The 17,451-nt window shown below is 53.8% G+C and overlaps 1 protein-coding gene across 6 annotated transcripts in view; it reads left to right on the top strand.

Annotated features, from left to right (window-relative positions):
* Positions 1-14,372, top strand: part of FBLN2 (fibulin 2) — a 112,846-nt gene extending 98,474 nt beyond the window's left edge. For 2 of the 6 annotated variants that reach the window (XM_019633447.1, XM_019633449.1), the window contains exons 11-18: positions 142-276; positions 2,499-2,642; positions 2,764-2,892; positions 3,297-3,422; positions 5,559-5,675; positions 6,186-6,314; positions 11,539-11,662; positions 13,465-14,371. In XM_019633447.1, the coding sequence (XP_019488992.1) occupies positions 142-276; positions 2,499-2,642; positions 2,764-2,892; positions 3,297-3,422; positions 5,559-5,675; positions 6,186-6,314; positions 11,539-11,662; positions 13,465-13,822 (1,262 nt within the window). In that variant the 3' untranslated portion in view covers positions 13,823-14,371. Of the gene's footprint in view, positions 1-141; positions 277-2,498; positions 2,643-2,763; positions 2,893-3,296; positions 3,423-5,474; positions 5,676-6,185; positions 6,315-11,538; positions 11,667-13,464 lie in introns of those variants that run through there. The other 4 variants (XM_019633450.1, XM_019633453.1, XM_019633451.1 and 1 more) reach the window with 4 other exon arrangements.
* The last annotated feature ends 3,079 nt before the right edge of the window (positions 14,373-17,451 follow it).

Raw genomic sequence — 17,451 nt, 5'->3', positions numbered from 1 at the left:
TGTTATTGGGTATGGGCAGCGACGCTGCTCCGCCTGCCTTCTGTGATGCAGAAGCACTTCATAACCATCAAGGTCATGATGGGGGTTTGTGGGCAAGGGCCCACCAGTCTGCTGACCCCTGACTCTGCCTCTGTGTGCCAGACGTGGATGAGTGTGAGCTGGGAACGCACAGCTGCCAGGCAGGCTCCATGTGCCAGAACACCAAGGGCTCCTTCTACTGCCAGGCGCGGCGCTGCATGGAGGGGTTCCTTCAGGACCCCGAGGGCAACTGTGTCGGTGAGTAGGGAGCAGGGGAGCCCTCCCAGAGTATCTTTGGAAGGGGTCATGTTGGGGGGACTCTGAGGATTTAGAGATCAGGGAGGCCCGGCTAGCTGTTCATACCCTCTCCTAGCCGCAATGTCCCTGCCAGTGAATGGATGTATCCATGCCTGGCCCCAGGAGTCACTTGCCAAATAGAAGCTCTTACTATCCTGAGCTGTCTGACCTTGGCTGAGTTACTTCTGTTGTGGCCTTAGTTTACCCATTTGTGGAGTTGAACTGGATGAATGTGTACCAGATATCTTCCTTTTTTTAAAAAAAAAGATTTTATTGGGGAATTGGGGAAGGGGAGCAGCCAAGTTGTTGTCCTTCAGTCTTAGTTGTGGAGGGTGCAGCTAGCTCAGCTCCAAGTCCAGTTGCCATCCGGCCGCCCATCGGCCGTGAGCTGTTCAATCTTAGTTGCAGGTGGGCAAAGCCCACCGTCCTATGCGGGAGTTGAACCGGCAACCTTGTTGTTAGGAGCAGGTGCTCTCACCAGCTGAGCCTTCCTGCCACCTGTTGGCAGCTCAGCGGCAGCTCAGCTCGGGCGCAGCTCACTGGCCCATGTGAGAATCAAACCGCTGACCTTGTTTCTCAGAGCTCACGCTCTTAACCAACTGAGCCACTCCGCCAGCGCCTGTACCAGATATCTTTTAATGCAGTTAATAAGAAGGAATATATCGTATATCTTGACCTGGAACAGAGACGTGCATGCATGTGTTTACGCATGCACACACATGCATGCACACACACGACTGGAACACAAGTTCTACAGAACATTACAGCATGCAACACTCACTGAAATGTCTGTTTGCAAAGAATGCTAGTGAGCCCTTCGAGGTTGACTTCATGCTGCACTGATGGGGTGAGACCCACCTTGGACAGATGCTGGCCTCCTTGTCCCCACATGAGTCTGATGAGATCTCATACTCTCCACCTCTCTTCAGCTGCTTCCCAAAGGCCCCTGGCCCGCAGCCAGGAGGCCCCACCTTCCCCACGGCCGCAGACCAGGCAAGCCCAGAGGTGGATCACCAGCACCTCTAGTACTGAGTATGGGCACCTGGAGTATGGGCATTATTCAAGGCCACACTTGGATAACATTGGGGAGGGATGAAAGACACGGAGGGAGAGGCAGGAAGGTGGGCGCTGTGCAGGCTGGCCAGTGGGTGCAGAAGAAATAAGGAATGTGTTAAAGCACAGCTTCTGTCACCTATCCTTTCCTTACAAGAGCAGCTTGTGGGGCAGGCATCCCCGTCTTATAGGGAGGACACTCAGGGATGGAGAGGGGCCTTAACTTTATTTATTTATTTGGAGGCCCCTCTAGCTAGTCTAGGATCTGGAGGCACCCTCTTAACAGTTGCATCCCAATAGTGTTAGGACATGGGAATCCCTCAGGACTCCGCAGGGCTGTGGGCACAAGAGGGTCCCTGTGATGTGCCCTGGGACAACCATTAAGGGCACGGCAAGGTGGAGAGGGCTCTGCCTGACTACAAACAGGTCCTCAGTGATTCTTTCACTGACAGTGTTTCCTGAGCACCTCCTAGGTGCCACTGTTCTAGAGTCCAGGCTGCAGCATTTTAACAAGACGTCTTGAAGGGGAGAGATGAAATAAGAAAACACACTTACACAGGTGTCAGTTATTCAAGGGTGCTTTAATAAATAATGAAACAAGTAGAGGATACAAGCTTACAGGAGGGTCAGGGAGGGCCTCCCTGAGGAGCTGACATTGGAGCAGGGACATGAGGAAATAAGGGGGCCAGTCATGGAAGTGTTAGGGGGCAGTGTATGCCAGAGAAAGGGACAGCATCTGCAAAGGCCCGGCCCTGGGCTATGCCCAGACGCGATGGGATGGTGAGGTCAGCGGAGCTGGGGCGCAGTGTGTGAGGGAGGATGGAGGATGAGGTGGACAGGCTGGCAGGTATGGAGAAGCCGGAGCAAGGGCGTGACTTGCTGCAGGTATCCTAAGTATCCCCTCTGCCTCTGGCTGCTCCATTAGCAAGTAGCTGGTAGGTGCTTGAGTTCTGGGCATTGAAGCCCCTTGTGCCATGGGACATGAGTGGGACAGTCTGACCCCACTGCCCTGACCTGGGCTGGTCTGGAGCCCAGGACTGGCTGCCTCGCAGTTTGGCCCCGGGCCCAGTTGCTGGCGCCTGGGGAGGGGCTGTGCCGGGCTCCCTGTCACCCACATCCCCCCTCTGCAGACATCAACGAGTGTACATCGCTGCCTGAGCCGTGTCGGCCCGGCTTCAGCTGCATCAACACGGTAGGCTCCTACACGTGCCAGAGGAACCCGCTGCTGTGCGGGCGCGGCTACCACGCCAGCCAGGATGGCACAAAGTGTGTGGGTAAGGCCAGCTCCTCCCCGTCCCCTGGCCAGCCTCTGCCCTCCTGGGCTCCCAGCCCGTGGGAGGCCAGTGTGGAGGAGAGCTTGGGCCTCAGGGTACCCTGCACGCCTTCCCCTGGCAGATGTGAATGAGTGTGAGGCTGGCGTGCACCAGTGCAGGGACAACCAGGTGTGCCACAACCTCCCTGGCTCCTACCGGTGTGACTGTAAAGCCGGCTTTCAGCAGGACCTCTTCAGCCGGACCTGCGTAGGTAGGTGGCCGCTGGTTGCCCAATCCCCTCTGGCTTCCCTGCGGTGCCCACTCCTTCCTGAGTCCCCTCCCTCTGCCTTGCTCTGATAGGCCTGCACTCTGGGCTAGACTTCCTGCCTCCTGTCCAGCGGTGGCTGTGCTTCCTCTGCTCCTGTCAGCCTTTATCCTCTCCTGTCCTGCCCCTTGCTGTGACTGATTGTCCCCCGTCTCTGCCTCTGGCCTCCCCCGCAACACTCACTGCCGTTCTCCCGTGTTCCTGGTCTTTGTGCCTCTGCTCTTCTCTGTCTGGGTTCCTTCCTATCCTGGGTTCCTAGATCCCTTTCCCCACCCAGCCCCCTCTTCTACCTGGGCTGGAGGGAGCTGGCTTCCATGCCACGTCCACCCGCCCCTGCCACCTGCCCACAGATGTGAATGAGTGCTGGACCTCCCCGGGCCGCCTGTGCCAGCACACGTGTGAGAATACGCCCGGCTCCTACCGCTGTTCCTGTGCCTCTGGCTTTCGGCTGGCTGCTGATGGCAAGCGCTGTGAAGGTACCACTGACCCTGACCTCTGACCTTGGCCTCTGACACCACACAGATGCACTCACCAAGTAAAGCCCGAAGCTGCGGAGCCTCCACCCTCACATCTTCACTCCATGACCCCTGCCTCTCACCACTTCTCTTCTTCTCTGTGCAAACCCTCCCCACCTCAGCGGGTCTAGCTGTTTCTTGCCATGAGCCCTCCTCAAGGGCCCAGGGCCCCAGCTGTCTCAGACTGGAGGTGCTGGGCCTCTGTGTCATCTAACCCCCAGATGGGAGCTTCTTGCAGACAGGGACAGCAGCCCAGACTCTGCCCCTTAGTAAGTCCTGATCTTGGTCACGATTGCAGTGCCCTGGGGACCAGGCAGGGAACAGAAGTGAACAAAACATGAGATAGGGCTCGTGGCAACCTGCAGGGCCCAGGATCTGCTGGCAAAAGGGGCGGCAGCCACAGAGCACCCACGGATGGGTGCCTGCCACCCAACAGTGCCAGTCCAGGGTGACCTTCCTGGTTCTCTAGATGCCAGAAAGATAGACATTTATGTAAAATGTGCTGGTGTTTACATGTTGCGGATGGATTTAAACTTTTTAAAAACATGCTGAGTTAAACTGAGCACATGAATGGGCTGGACCCAGCCCACAGTTGGCATCTGAGCCTGAGCTCTCACCTGTGTGGGAGTACCCATGGCTGATGGAGGGGGCAGCACGTGAGGGGGCTGTCAGCTGTTTCCGTGTGTGTTGACATTGTGGTTGGACCAAGTCTGGAGGGAACTGGTAGGAGGTTCCGAGGCTTCTCAGTGAAGAGGCGGGGGGGAGGCTCGCCCTGCCATGAGTCAGGACCAGTCCAGGGGCAGGGCAATATGACCAGGCCCTGCTATATTAGATGCCATTTGGATGGGCTCCCAAACCAGACCTTCTCGCTCTCATTCATTCATTCATCTGCATTATTACCACCTGTGACACTTCCTCTGTGCCTGGCTGAGTGCAGAGAGCCGTGGGGTTGGGGCCTTTGCCTCCCAGGCACTACCGTGGTCATTCATTCACTTCTTGGCCCGTACGCCTTTACCCACACCATCCCCACGTAATGCCACCCCTCTACTCCTCCATCTGTGGCTGGATGTGAGAGTCAGAGACGAAACCAGTGTGGCCCCTGGTCACCAGAAGCTCAGAGCATAGTAGAGATTGTTCATTTCATTTTGTGTGAATGCTGTGTATGTTACGAGGTCCTAAGGATCTAGACATGGATGAGACAGGGGTCTCTGGGCTCTGCATGATCCGATGTCCCCTCCTTGTCACTCTCCTCCACCACACTCACCTCCTTGCTGTTCCTGGAGTACACCAGGCAGATGCCCACCTCGAGGTCTGCTCTTGCTGCACCTTCTGCCTGGAACGCTTCCCCAGATGCCCACATGGCTCCGAAACTGCAGCCCTCCCAGACATGCTCCCTGTCCCCTTCATCCGCTGTCTTTCTCCATTGTACTTGCCACCTCTGACGTCCTAGTTACTTTACGCATTCAATTAGCTCCTTCCCCCATTCCACCTCAGCACACACAAGTGTCAGCTCTACAAGGTGGAGATTTTTGTCTATCTTGTTCATGGTGACAGGCCCAGGCCCAGGACAAGCCTGGCACAGCATGAGAGGTCAGCAGTTCTTGGTTGATTGAATGAAATACAAGTTCTTGGCCACGAACAGATCAGTAGATGTCCCACCTAAGCCGGGAAGTGATCCTTCATTCCCTCACACATTGTTCAGCCCATCCATACTCTCATGGAAGCTAGCACCTGCCTCTCTCCCCCACCCCATTCAGTGCCTGAGGAGGTCCTTGTTAGCACCTAGGTGACACCTCCCAGAGCCATCTGTACCGGGTGCTGTGGACCCTCAGTAGGGCAGCTCTAGCTCTACGGGGGATCTGAGCCTGACCTGTGGCTGCCTCCTCCAGACAGCAGGCCAGGCCAGGCCTCCACACCAAGCCCCAGCTCTGCCCCAGGTGGGCCCCTTGTCCTTGTCTGGGCCTCCAATTCCTCACTGGCCCCAAGGGGAAGCTGAAACTAATGTTCCCTCAGAAAAGGCTCCAGGTGAGCCTGGACCCTGGCCCTCATTTCTGGGCTGCAAGATTCTGCCATGATCACCGGCTGGTCTCCCTGCAGATGTAAATGAGTGTGAGGCCCAGCGCTGCAGCCAGGAGTGTGCCAACATCTATGGGTCCTACCAGTGCTACTGCCGCCAAGGCTACCAGCTGGCTGAGGATGGGCACACCTGCATAGGTACGTCTCCTCTGCCCAGGGCTCCTCCCTGAGAGGCACCCCTTCCATGTACCAGGCTCCCAGAGAGTCCTTGCTGGGTGGGGGACTTATAGGACACACAAAGGCTTTATCTTCAAATCAGAGTTGGATTCCCATCCCTACAACTCCCTAGCTGTGTGACCTTGGGCAAATGCTTCCTGAGTCTGACCGTAGGCTCCTCCTCTGCAAAATGGAGTCGATGGACCTGACCTCAGTGGGCTGAAGGGTACAGTTGAACACTGTCCAGGCCCGTGTCTGGGACTTGACTGGCCCCCAGCTGATGGTAGTAATTATGGAGCAACCCCAGGGAGCAAGCTTGAACGGGAGTCCTGTTTTGCTGTGGTGTTGGGCAACTCTCTTCTCCTCTGAGCCCTGTTGTCCTCATCTGTAAATTGGGCCCCTAAGCTCCATGGCTGTGGCAGGAACAGCATGACTGTCCGTGGCTGGGCCTTGTGGTGGGGCAGGGTTCATGAGGGCTGAACCTCTCTGCAGACATCAACGAATGCGCTCAGGGTGCCGGCATCCTCTGCACCTTCCGCTGTGTCAACGTGCCCGGGAGTTACCAGTGTGCATGCCCGGAGCGGGGCTACACCATGACTGCCAACGGGAGGTCCTGCAAGGGTGAGCAGGGGTCCCTGCCCACCAGGGCCTTGGGTAGGATGCGAGCAAACATAGAAAGCCCCAAATAACTTGCTGTGCACTTGGAGCTGACACCAAGTGCATAAGCACAGAATAGCCAGTGCCCCTGGTGGTCTGTGCCTAAGATGAGGACGGTGACAGACTTTGTGCTGTTCGACCCAGCTTAGGATCCTCCAGGCTTGGACTCAGCTCTGGTCCTTGCCATGGAAGTGGGGCAGGTTGTGTGTGTGTGTGTGTGTGTGTGTGTATGTGTGTTGGACAAGGGGGTGTGTGTCTAAAAAGGCATGAAACCTGTCCAGTGAGGAACCTGCAGAAGAGCAGCCTTGGGGTCCCAGTCTCTGTCCTCAGGTGTCTGCTGCCATCCATGGATGGGGCCAGTCAGGTCTTTGGACCCAGAGGTGGTACCCCACGGGTAGAGAAAGGGTCACAGAGAGTCTTACCCCAGAGCCACGTGCAGAAAGACAGTGTCCCAGGCAGAGATGTGCAGAGCTGGAAAGGGCTCATAGGAGGAAGGGGGCTGCTTCCTTTCAAGGGAGACATGCAAAGAGGGACTGAGCAGTCACTTGTTAAATTTGCAATTGAGGGGACTACTTTCCCTGAAGAAGAAACGTGTTCTGTGACATCTAATCTTCCTTCTAAGTGGAAGAGGCATGATCTCTAGTTCAGTTTCATTGGGATATACTGAGGCCACCAAATTCTGGGCCTGCCACACCACCAGGGCCAGGTGAAGGGGCCTGGAATCCACCTGGGGGACGATGCAGGAGGGGCGCCAGCACCCCCTTGGGTGAGCCAACCACTCAGCCCCCAGCCCGCCTGCTCTCCTCCTGGCTTGCGTGACCGCGGCTGCCCAGGTGGTGGCGCCGAGAGCCGCGAGGTCCCTGGGTTGCCGCTTTGGCCCAGAGGCAGGCCCTGGCGCTCCTGGGGAGCAGCAGTAAGGCTTGGCACCCGGCAGGGCACAGAATTAGACCAGTGTTGTTTGGGCTGGTGGTCGCTACCTGTAAATGGATCCTGAGGTCTAATTAGTAGATCTCAGATTTTTTTTTTAAATTAATATAGAACAGAATATAGGGTTACAGGGCGGAGTGGACGTGATGTTGGTCAGAGAGCTACTCAGTCCCCTTACTGTAGGTTGATGTAAAACGAATTATGATAATAAATTAAATGCTCTGAATCAATCGGGTAAGTCAGGGACTTGGAGGCCTGCTGGGCTCATAGAAGCCAACCTGGCCTCCCTAGCTGCAAAGCACGCTGCTTTTTTATTTAAAAAACAATCAGTATGGACTCTGTAAAAGGTAGGGATTTTACCTGCCATAAGCTAAGCTGTGTGGGAAATACTTTATGCCCCTAGCATGTGCTTTCAGTGTTGAGGCCGAGTCCGTCCCATCTGATAGCAGAGCACACATGTGGTCACTTCTAAGAAGGCTCGGTCAGCATAGCAGTGACTTTCGCTCTTGCAGGCACATCAGGGTGAAAACCTGCTTGTGCTCTGGACCATCTCTCCTTGAACCTTCCTCGCTGACCCATGCTAGCCAGGGTCAGATGAATGTCCAGATGTCCGAATGTGCCTCTGCTGCTCTCAGAGGGCTCCCTGGGCCCAGGCACTGCCAGCGCTGACTTCTGACCCTGGGGCCCCACAGCTGCCCATGCTGGCTCCCCAGCCTGCTCTCTGCAGCCCCTTCCTGGAGGTGGCGAGGCACAGGTCCCTTCTCTCCAGTTCACGCAGCATCACCAGCCACCCCCAGGGAGGCCGGGTGAGGGAGAAGTCCCCTGCACATGTGGCGCTTTTATTTTCTGTCCAGACCGTTTTGCCGAAAGAGCCTCTGTGTTGTCACAGAGTGGACGAGGGCAGAGCTTGAGGTGCCGGTTCTGCCTGGTCATATCCACTTCCTGAGTCACGCTGTGGCGCCGCGTGTCTGCGGCCACTGACCTTCAGAGCTAAGCAGCTGCCCTCTGTGCTCCCGGGTCCTGTTGGACCAGACACTGAAGTCCCATGGCAGGGTGGCTGTGGGGGCCCAGACCATGCTGCTCAGTGTCTCAACATTGGCCTCTGTTCAGTAGTAAAACATGGGACAGGGCGCAGGAAGGAGCGGAGGCTTGGCCACATCTCCTTCCGTGTTCCATGAAGGAAGGGCCATGCCTCTTGCTCACTGGCACATGCCCAGCACACGATAGGTGCCCAGTGAGGGTTCGCCCACGTGACTGAACTGAGAGGCAGCTGTTGGTATTTGGATGCTTTTCCTTCTGGTCTCTCTTTATGCCAATATATACACACATATGTGCATGCACAATTAGCTAAATCATGCTGAAAATAACCTTGAATACTGCTTTTTTCCTTTCTAGAGTATGTAAAGCCCTTTTCAGCATTCCCCTCAGTAAGGGCTAACTTTGAGCAATGCTAACAGCCTTACCACTGACTTTGTCCCCCATTTCTGCACATCTGAGTTGTAGCTGGCACCTTACCATCCCAAATGAGGCTGTGATGACAACCCCTGGGTGTATGGCCTTTTTGAGCTCTTTCTTTAGCTTGGGCTCTCCAGGAGAGGCTGCAGGGTCAAGACCCCAAAGATACCAGGGGCGTGGCAGCACTGAGGGGCAAGGACCCGAGGGTTCCCAGGAAATCCTGCAACCGCTTCCTGTGAGCTTGGTGTGGTCAGGCCAAGCTGCTGACCCTTGGGGCTCCTCCTGCCACTTCGGGAGATAGCTGGCAACACTGGCCCAGGGCAGACAGTAAGAAGCTGCTCCCACCTCGTTCCTGCCCTGCCTCCACCCGGGCTCCAGGGCCAGGACTTCCACTTACATTGCAGGCACCCCGCATAGGGTGAGGAACAGAAGGAGGTCCTCCCTGGGTGTGGACTGATAGTGGACCATCGGGACAACCACCAAACCCATCCTGGCCCCCCACCAGCTCTGGCCTCCTGCCATGTTTTCTCCCACTTGCCTTTGCACCATCCTGGGAAAATAGGATCATGACCCACTTTGCAGAGGAGAGTTGAGGCTTGGAGAGGTGAATGAATGTGAGCTGTGGCTTGGAAGTGACACCCACACCTGCTTCATGGGGTTGTGAGGATAAAGGAGTTAATGAGAGCAGAGTGGCTGGAGCACTGAGTGGACATCAGGTCATGAACTCGGGGTTGCATGTTGGCTGCTGCTGTCAGTACTATTATGTTGTAGCTGCTATTCTTAGGACTCAGCGTGGCACCATGATTGGATCCCAGATTTGGCATCAGGTAGACCTGGCTTCCAACCCCAGCTGCCCTGCTGAGTGCTGCGTGACCTCGAGCAAGGTTGTGCCCCTCTTGGAGCCCCAGTTCTGTCCTTTGGAGGCCCGTGACCCTCACCCCATTGGGCTGAGGTGGGGTCTGAATGAGGAAAATCCCTAAGTTGGGTCAGTGTGGAGGGCTAGAGCATAGAACCTGAAGCCCTCCAGGGAAGAGCCTGACATACCCCTGCTCCCCCACCCCTGGCACAGACCCTGGGGCCTCCTGAGGCTGCCCTCTCTGACCTGAGCAGCTCATCTTCACAGGGAGGGTCTCTGGAATTCATTTATTTGATCCACAGGATGCCTGCAGATCACACACACACTCACTCCCCGTATGCTTGCTTCTCTGATTTTTTTGTCAGAGATACTTATCCGTAGGTTTGTAGGTGTATATGTGTGTGTTGTCGACATAACAAACGTCCAAACCCGTAGAGAATTTTTATAAGTTTGCTTGAGCCAAACTGATGACACTTGCCGGGAAGCAAAATCTCAATGGATTGAGAAACTGCTCCAGAAAATGGCAGTTTTACAGTCTATTTTATATATTAGAATCAAAGGAGGAGACATAAGGGAGGGTTACATGAAATCCATTGGTGGTAGATTAAGGGGGTGGAAGAAAGCAAAGTGGGGAAATCTCTGGGTACATATATTCCTTTTACATGGGTGGGCACAGGATAGTTAATAATTAACATTTACAGCACTTAGAGGTGGTATTCAGGGAACATGACAACAATGAGGGGTTCTGTGGTCTCCTGCACTGGTGCAGTGGTGTGCCCTGAGGTGTCCGAGAAAGGGATGACTCTGACATTCCAAAGGTATTATCTTAGATACAAAAAGACAATAGACAGGCTCACTTAAGGTAAAGATTGACCTTTGTCAAGGAAGCTACAGGCCTAGGATGTGACTGCCCACCATGAGCCACTTTTAGTTAGGAATTTTTATGTTCAGATCACCCTATGTGGTTACTTTCAGTCTCTGAGTTTATAGGGCCTGCCATGTGGGCCTCCCCTGAACTTGTCAGGTGTAGTGTGTGGCTTCACAGTGTGGTACAGGTTTCAGTGTCTTGTATGTGTGTGCTTCTGCCTGCGTGGGTGTGTTGAGCATATGCGTGTGCTCTGTGAGCATGTGCGTACGCTTGTCCCTATGAGTGCACAGGAAACATGAGTGTGCCTGTGTGTTTATGGGGGCGTTTGAGGCTGTGCATGTCAAAGTCTGCAGCTACTAGTGATGAGTCTTGCACCTCCATCCACTAGTATGTATAGAGCACCTGCCTGGACCAGGCACTCTGCTGGGTGCTGGGGGACACAACAGGACAGAGAAAGAAATATACCCCTGCCCTCCTGGAGCTCACACAGAGGAGGGAGAGGGTGGAAACAACATACAAACAATTAGCTTAGGTGCGTTTGAGAGCAGGGCAAGAGGTATGAGGAAAATAACATAGGATGAGATGGAGGGTGATGGAGGAGGAGGACCACCCTGTAGGGTGATCAGGGAGGGCATCTTACAGGGGGGGATCCTGAGCTGAGACCTGGAAGATGAGAAGGAGCTGGCCATGGGAAGATGTGGGGGAAGTGCTCCAGTAGCGGGACCAGCATGTGCAAAGGCCCTGAGGTGGGATAAGTGTCGGGGCATTAGGGCAGCCCAGAGGTGTCCAGCAGGAAGGCAGCCTGCATGGAAGGAGAGGGCTCAGTGAAGGGCCAGAGAGGCCCTGTACTATAGCTAGTCGTCTATGGAGAGACTAGGGTTTTTATTTGGGGAGCATGGGAAGCCCTCAGAGAACGTGACAAAAGATGGTTTAAATTTTAAAGCAAGGCCCTCTGGCTGCTGGGTGTGGAGCCAACAAAATGGCATGGGGTAGAATTGTGAGCTGTGTTCTTGCAGTCTGGGTGGTTTGGACTAGGGTCCCCAGCGTGGGGGTTCCCTCCCATCATTCTCTCCTCCCCTCAGACCTGGACGAGTGTGCACTGGGTACCCACAACTGCTCCGAGGCTGAGACCTGCCATAACATCCAGGGCGGTTTCCGCTGCCTGCGCTTCGAGTGCCCTCCAAACTACGTCCGAGTCTCCGAAACGTGAGTGTCCCCACCCCAGCCTTGGGCCCAGGGGAGAGGCCAAGTGACCAGTGGCCTCTGCCTTCACCACCACCTGCTCTTCATCCGCCCCCACTGCCGGGTCTGTGGTCTGACTGACCACAAGTGGTACAAATTAAAGCACCTTGCAGAAAGTTCAGAGTAAAGAAAATGAAGGGAAGAAGACTCGCAGAAAATCTCAGTCCCTCTCTCTCTCTCACATACTCACACCATATTAGTTATATATTGCCGTGTAACACATTATCGTAACTCTTAGCACCTTAACATGACAGACAGTTATTATCTCACACAGTATTGGAGGGTCAGGAACCTGAGAGCAGCTGTGCTGGGTGGTTCTGGCTCAGGGTCTCATGGGGCTGCAGGATTCCGCTACCCACTCACATGGGTCAGGATAGGCGGCCTCAGCTCCTCACCACATGGGCTACTCCATGGGGTTGCTTTTGACGTGCCTTCCCCCAGCACAGGTCATGGAGAGAGTGAACGACAGTCCTTTACAAAAAAGACACATCCTTATAAAAACAAACAATAAACGTGTGCAAAGCAAAAGTTCTTGCCCCTGTCCCCATGACTGCTGACTAGCTGGCGTGTGTCTATCTTCTCGCTTACCTGAGCACACAGCATGCATGACTGTGTTGTCACACAGATGCACACAGTTGTTCAAAGCTTGCTTTCTCTTCCTTGCAGTTGGCTCTCTTCCACGTCTGTGCATGCAGCCTGCCTCGAATGGCATTGCCTAGCATGGGCGCATCCATAATTTATGTACTGGCCACCCTGCTGGCAGTTTGCCAGTTTTCACTATTACACACACTGCTCGGGGAATGTCCATGTACATGTCTGTTGGGAGTATGTCTGGGTGACCCTGAGCAAGTGGGTCTCAGCTGACCCGATTGCAACATGGGATTGGTAGCAGCACCACCGCTGCAGGTGGGTGTGAGCACCAGATGAGTGAAGACAGGTGTGCTTAGCACAGTGCATGGCATGTAATGAGTGCCGTGGCAGTGCTGCATATGGGCGATGTCATGCCCACCCCAGCCCTGTGTGGTCCTGGGCTGCGGCCTGCCAGCCGGGGAACTCTGCTCAAAAGATCTCTAGAGTTACTGAGTCCTCGTCCCTACATAGCATCCTATTTTTGAAGCTGTGAGCTTTTACTCTGATTTAATGATGGAGGTTCCAGTGGCTCGGAGGGCCAGGAAGAGACCCAATTGTTGCTGTGTTTAAAAATTGACACCTTGGGCTCCAGTGGGGTTTGGTGGAAGTTCTCTCATTGTCGTCCTCATCTAGTATGGCCAAGTCTAGAGGCTTCCACCTGGAAAAGGGCAGGGCATTCCAAGTCAGAGGAGGAAATGACTCAGGAGCAGTCAGTTAATGGAATAAAAGGAATTTGAAAAATGATTGAAAAAAGAAAACACCCTTGTCAGGGCATCTATGCAGATGGACAGTGTGCAAGTAAAAAAAAAACAGGAGGAAGGAAGGAAGGAAGGAGCATACAGTGCATGAGAGCTGCTAGCAGACTCCTGGCACTGTGCTAAGTGCTGCATGTTGATCAACTCACCCTCTTCGAATGAAACCACAAGGCTGTCAGCCCCACCTGCAAAAGAGAAAGTAGGCCCACAGAGGTAAGGTGACTTAGCAGATGCTGCAAGGCTACTAGGTATAGAGCTGGGACTAGCTGGCCCTTGAGCCCGCCTGCACCCTATCTGGGATGGTGGATGTCAGGGTGGGAGGGCCCTGGCTGGGTGGATGCAAGGCTTCGGGCCTACTAACCACACACCTGCACCCCACAGGAAGTGTGAGCGTACCACATGCCACGACTTCCTGGAGTGCCAGAACTCACCCGCGCACATCACGTACTACCAGCTTAACTTCCAGACCAGCCTCCTAGTGCCAGCGGACATCTTCCGCATCAGTCCGGTGCCTGCCTTTGCTGGGGACACCATCGCCCTGACCATCACCAGGGGCAACGAAGAGGGCTACTTTGGCACACGCCGGCTCAACGCCTACACAGGCGTCGTCTACCTGCAGCGGTCAGTGCAGGAGCCCCGAGACTTTGCCCTGGACGTGGAGATGAAACTCTGGCGCCAGGGCTCCGTCACCACCTTCCTGATCAAGATGCACATCTTCTTTACCATCTTTGCCCTGTGAAGCACTCGCCTGAGTGCCCTGCAGGGCCCATGGGACACGCGGTCCTCCCGCTGGCCCCAGCACCACCCTTTGCACCACCTGCCAGCGTTCAGCCCCGCATGGGTGGGCCAGGTTATGGTGGCAGTTTTTACTCGAACTCTGTAAAGTAACTTAATTTTGCTGACTGGGTTGCTGGGCCTGTCCTGTGCCCCCACCCCGCAGGAAGGAGCTTGGCAGCGGAAGGTGTGTGGAAGCTTTGAGAGCAGTTCAAGGTCACTGCCGGAGCCTTGTGGGTGGAGTGGGAGGACCAGAAGCCGGCTGATTACCAAAGACTGGAACACAGCGACCACGTTGGGGCTCTTGTACTCAACTAGATGACCTGTCCCCAAAGTTGATATTCCATTTCATGTTCCACTGCGATTAGTTCTTTACTTTAAAAAAAAAATCATTTTAATTGTTTTTGTTTAATTATAAAAGTAGTACACGTACAATGCAAAAAATTTCAAATAGCACAAAAGGGTTATAAACTAAAGTGAGAAAAGAAAAAAAACCTTAGTTTTGTACAGTGTTTGAGTTTGACAATGGTCTCTGAATGCCCCAAGTTCCCCAGCCTGGACACTGATTCAGTTTGTTTGTTATGACTTCCCTTGATATGTTATTCAAGGAATTCGCCCCACACCAAGAGTTTCCCTTGGGAGTGAAAGGATCGCAGTGTAAACAGATGCTGGCTTTGTGATCCCTTCTTCTTTGACCACTTCTCCTCCCCCCTTTTCCCTCTTCCCTCTTCTCCTTCCCCAAACATGGACCTTGGCTGGTATGTCACTTTGGATATTGTCCAGGAACTCCAGTACTGGTCCCTCATGGAGGCCTGAACACATCAGGTCAGACAGTGGACTTGGACAGGAACCTGAAGGGTGAGAGAATTCATCCTTCTTTTCCACTATAGCTTTTTGGGGCTTTGAGGCTTGGGCGGAGGAGGAGGACTGGGAAAACTGAGGCATGACGGGGGAAGGGACATGCCATGGTTCATGTGGACATCTGGACCTGGGTTTGAGGCCCCCAAGCACACACTTTTGCCACTGTCTTTGTCTCTTTCTTCATGCCAGTGGCTTTCAGACTATAAGCCATGTGTGACTCTGTGGGCCTTGTGTGTAGTGGACATAGTGGATGGCAGCCAGCATTGAAAAAATGAAATAGGATAGAAGTGTCAGAGTGCTTCACACCTGGTGAAGGGAAGACTTGTGTCATGAAACAGCAGAGCCTGTGTATGTGTGCACATCCATAATGCCACCAGCTTTGACTCGTGTGTGATGGTCAAAAATGGGGAGAAATGGGCCTGCTGGGGCAGAGGCAAACTGGGAGCGCGTGCCCTGTGTGGAGGGGTGGTGATTCGCAGCCCCAGCGCTGCTGCCCTCTGGGACCTGGGCGCAGAGGGCCAGATTACCTCACGCTTCAAGACAACTCCCCAAAGTACATTTTGATTTAAAATCTCCCAATTTTAAGATGTGGTGATTAATTAAAATTTTTTAACCACAGGTAAGAGCCAGCCTCAAAGCCTGTGGCCATCACCTGCCATGGAAGGCCCACCACCTTGTGCCCTTTATCCCCCCGCTCCTCCCCGGCTCCGGCCCCAAGGGCCTGTGGCTGAAGCCAGGACTTTCTCTCTGGCCTGGTTGCCTCTCTTCTTTCAGTTTCTCTGATTTTCAAAACCAGAGCTAGCAAGTCTGTCAGACTTGGCCATTACCAAGCAGGGGCCAGTAGGGAACAGCCTTGTATTCAGGAGGCAGGTTTAGGAGACCAACAGGGGATGGGCAGCACCTGGCTGGCTGGCAGAGGCCCCAGCAGGGCTACACAGACCCCCATAGAGTCCCGGGTCCTTCCCCAGCTCAAAGGAATTCCTGGTGGGTAGGACCCCTGGTGAGTGACATCACCTCCATGGGTTTCATTTCAACAGTGGAGGGGATCCCCACACTTCTTCCCTCACAGGACTGCCATGCCGACAGAATCAGCACACGCATGAAGCCTCCAGCTTGGTGCCAGCTCACCTGAGGCTCTTGGAAAACAATTTTCCTTCTGATCTTGTAGTTTTCAAGGTTCAGTGATTCTAGAATTCCAGGCCTGTAAGGAGTTTGGCAAGGTACAGTTTGGGACAACAGTCCCAAGAGACTGTCCTCACTTCAAATGCTAGACACAAGCGTGGGGGTCCCCACAATCACCCTTCCAGATGCCAGGCTCCATGCCCTCAAATGCGTCACTCTCCTGGCATGATGGGTAATGGTTCACACAGAGTGTTGTCAGCCAGGGGACCTTTGGTTCCATGTTTTTATTTGAGCTCCATCACATACTATCAGCACCACTGACCTTTTAGTGTCCAGTCCCTTCTGGTGGACAGAACTGATAAGGCATGTCCCAAAGCCCCCATCATAAGTCACATTATTAGACTGTCCAGTGACCAATGCCTCCAGGTTAAAAAAAAAAAAAAGACACCCCAGTCAGGACTTTGCAGGGGCCTAGAGCTCACGTCCCAGGAGCTAGAGCAGCCGGACTTCAGGTAAGAGAAGGCCAGCCCCTCTGGCCTCTGGCCTAGGCTTTCGTACAGGATGGTTGTATTTGGGCGTCCATGTTTGGTGTTACTTATTACCCCTCTTGATCTGCTGTTTGTGCCTCATGATAAACTTGTGCAGAATATTTAGCTTAGAAACGAGCTAGTGGTTCCTTAGGCCAGTCATTTTCCATCAGTGTTACATCCCGAGGAGGCTCTAACTCAGTGTTCCAGCACATTTGGCCATCAGGGTAAGTACAACCTTACCAACAATGCCAGTGCTGTACTATATTGCAGTAGGTAGGTGTCACCTGAAAATTAAGACTGGGATCCACTCTGATATTAGCACTTTGTCCAGTCCATCATCATGTCATATAACCAAAATGTTTCCCAGGGCGAGTTCACTCAGCTTGCAGCTTCCATTTGACCTTGTCAGGTTCCAAAAGCAGGAGTGGGCTGCCTTCACGTTTCAGACATCTGGTTTAACTGAGCTAAGTGACAGCAGCCCTTTCTGCAAGCCTCTCTTGAGATGTTAATGTAATACTGAGTAAATGCACTCGTGGATTTCCCTCATCCATAACCCCTTTTGTTCCATTTCCCTTAGCTTTCTCCATTTTACTCCATTCCTTCCATCACTGGAAAGGACGTTAGGTTTGGCCCCTGTGCCAGCCCAGGTTGCAGGCAGCCTAGGAGGTGCCTCACTCTCAGTCCACTCCCGTCCCTCCTGGGTCGGGTTAGAGACCCAGAGCTGGTAGGCCATCATCTCAGCCAGCAGGCTGCTAATACATCGCATTGCGGTCTGACAATTAAGTTCGTGAACTCATCCTAGAAAAAGTGCTACATACCTCATTGCTGAATATCACTACAGTCACTTTCGAAGTACTCCCCTTGGGAAGCTATGCACCAATGCCAGTGACTAGTCTACCCTTCAGAGCAATTTTGGAACTCGTTCTGGAATGGCCATCAGAGCTGTCATCGTATTACCCTTGATGCCCTGAATGTCGTCAAAATGCCTTCCTTTCAATATTTCCTTTATCTTCGGGTAAAGAAAGAAGTCATTGGGGGCCAGATCAGGTTGGGGATGAGTGTGTTCCAATACAGTTATTTG

Source organism: Hipposideros armiger, unplaced genomic scaffold, assembly GCF_001890085.2.
Source record: "Hipposideros armiger isolate ML-2016 unplaced genomic scaffold, ASM189008v1 scaffold_1314, whole genome shotgun sequence".
Taxonomy (NCBI): domain Eukaryota; kingdom Metazoa; phylum Chordata; class Mammalia; order Chiroptera; family Hipposideridae; genus Hipposideros; species Hipposideros armiger.
Note: the sequence above shows the minus strand (reverse complement) of the source record. Positions and strands in the feature narration are given on the sequence as shown.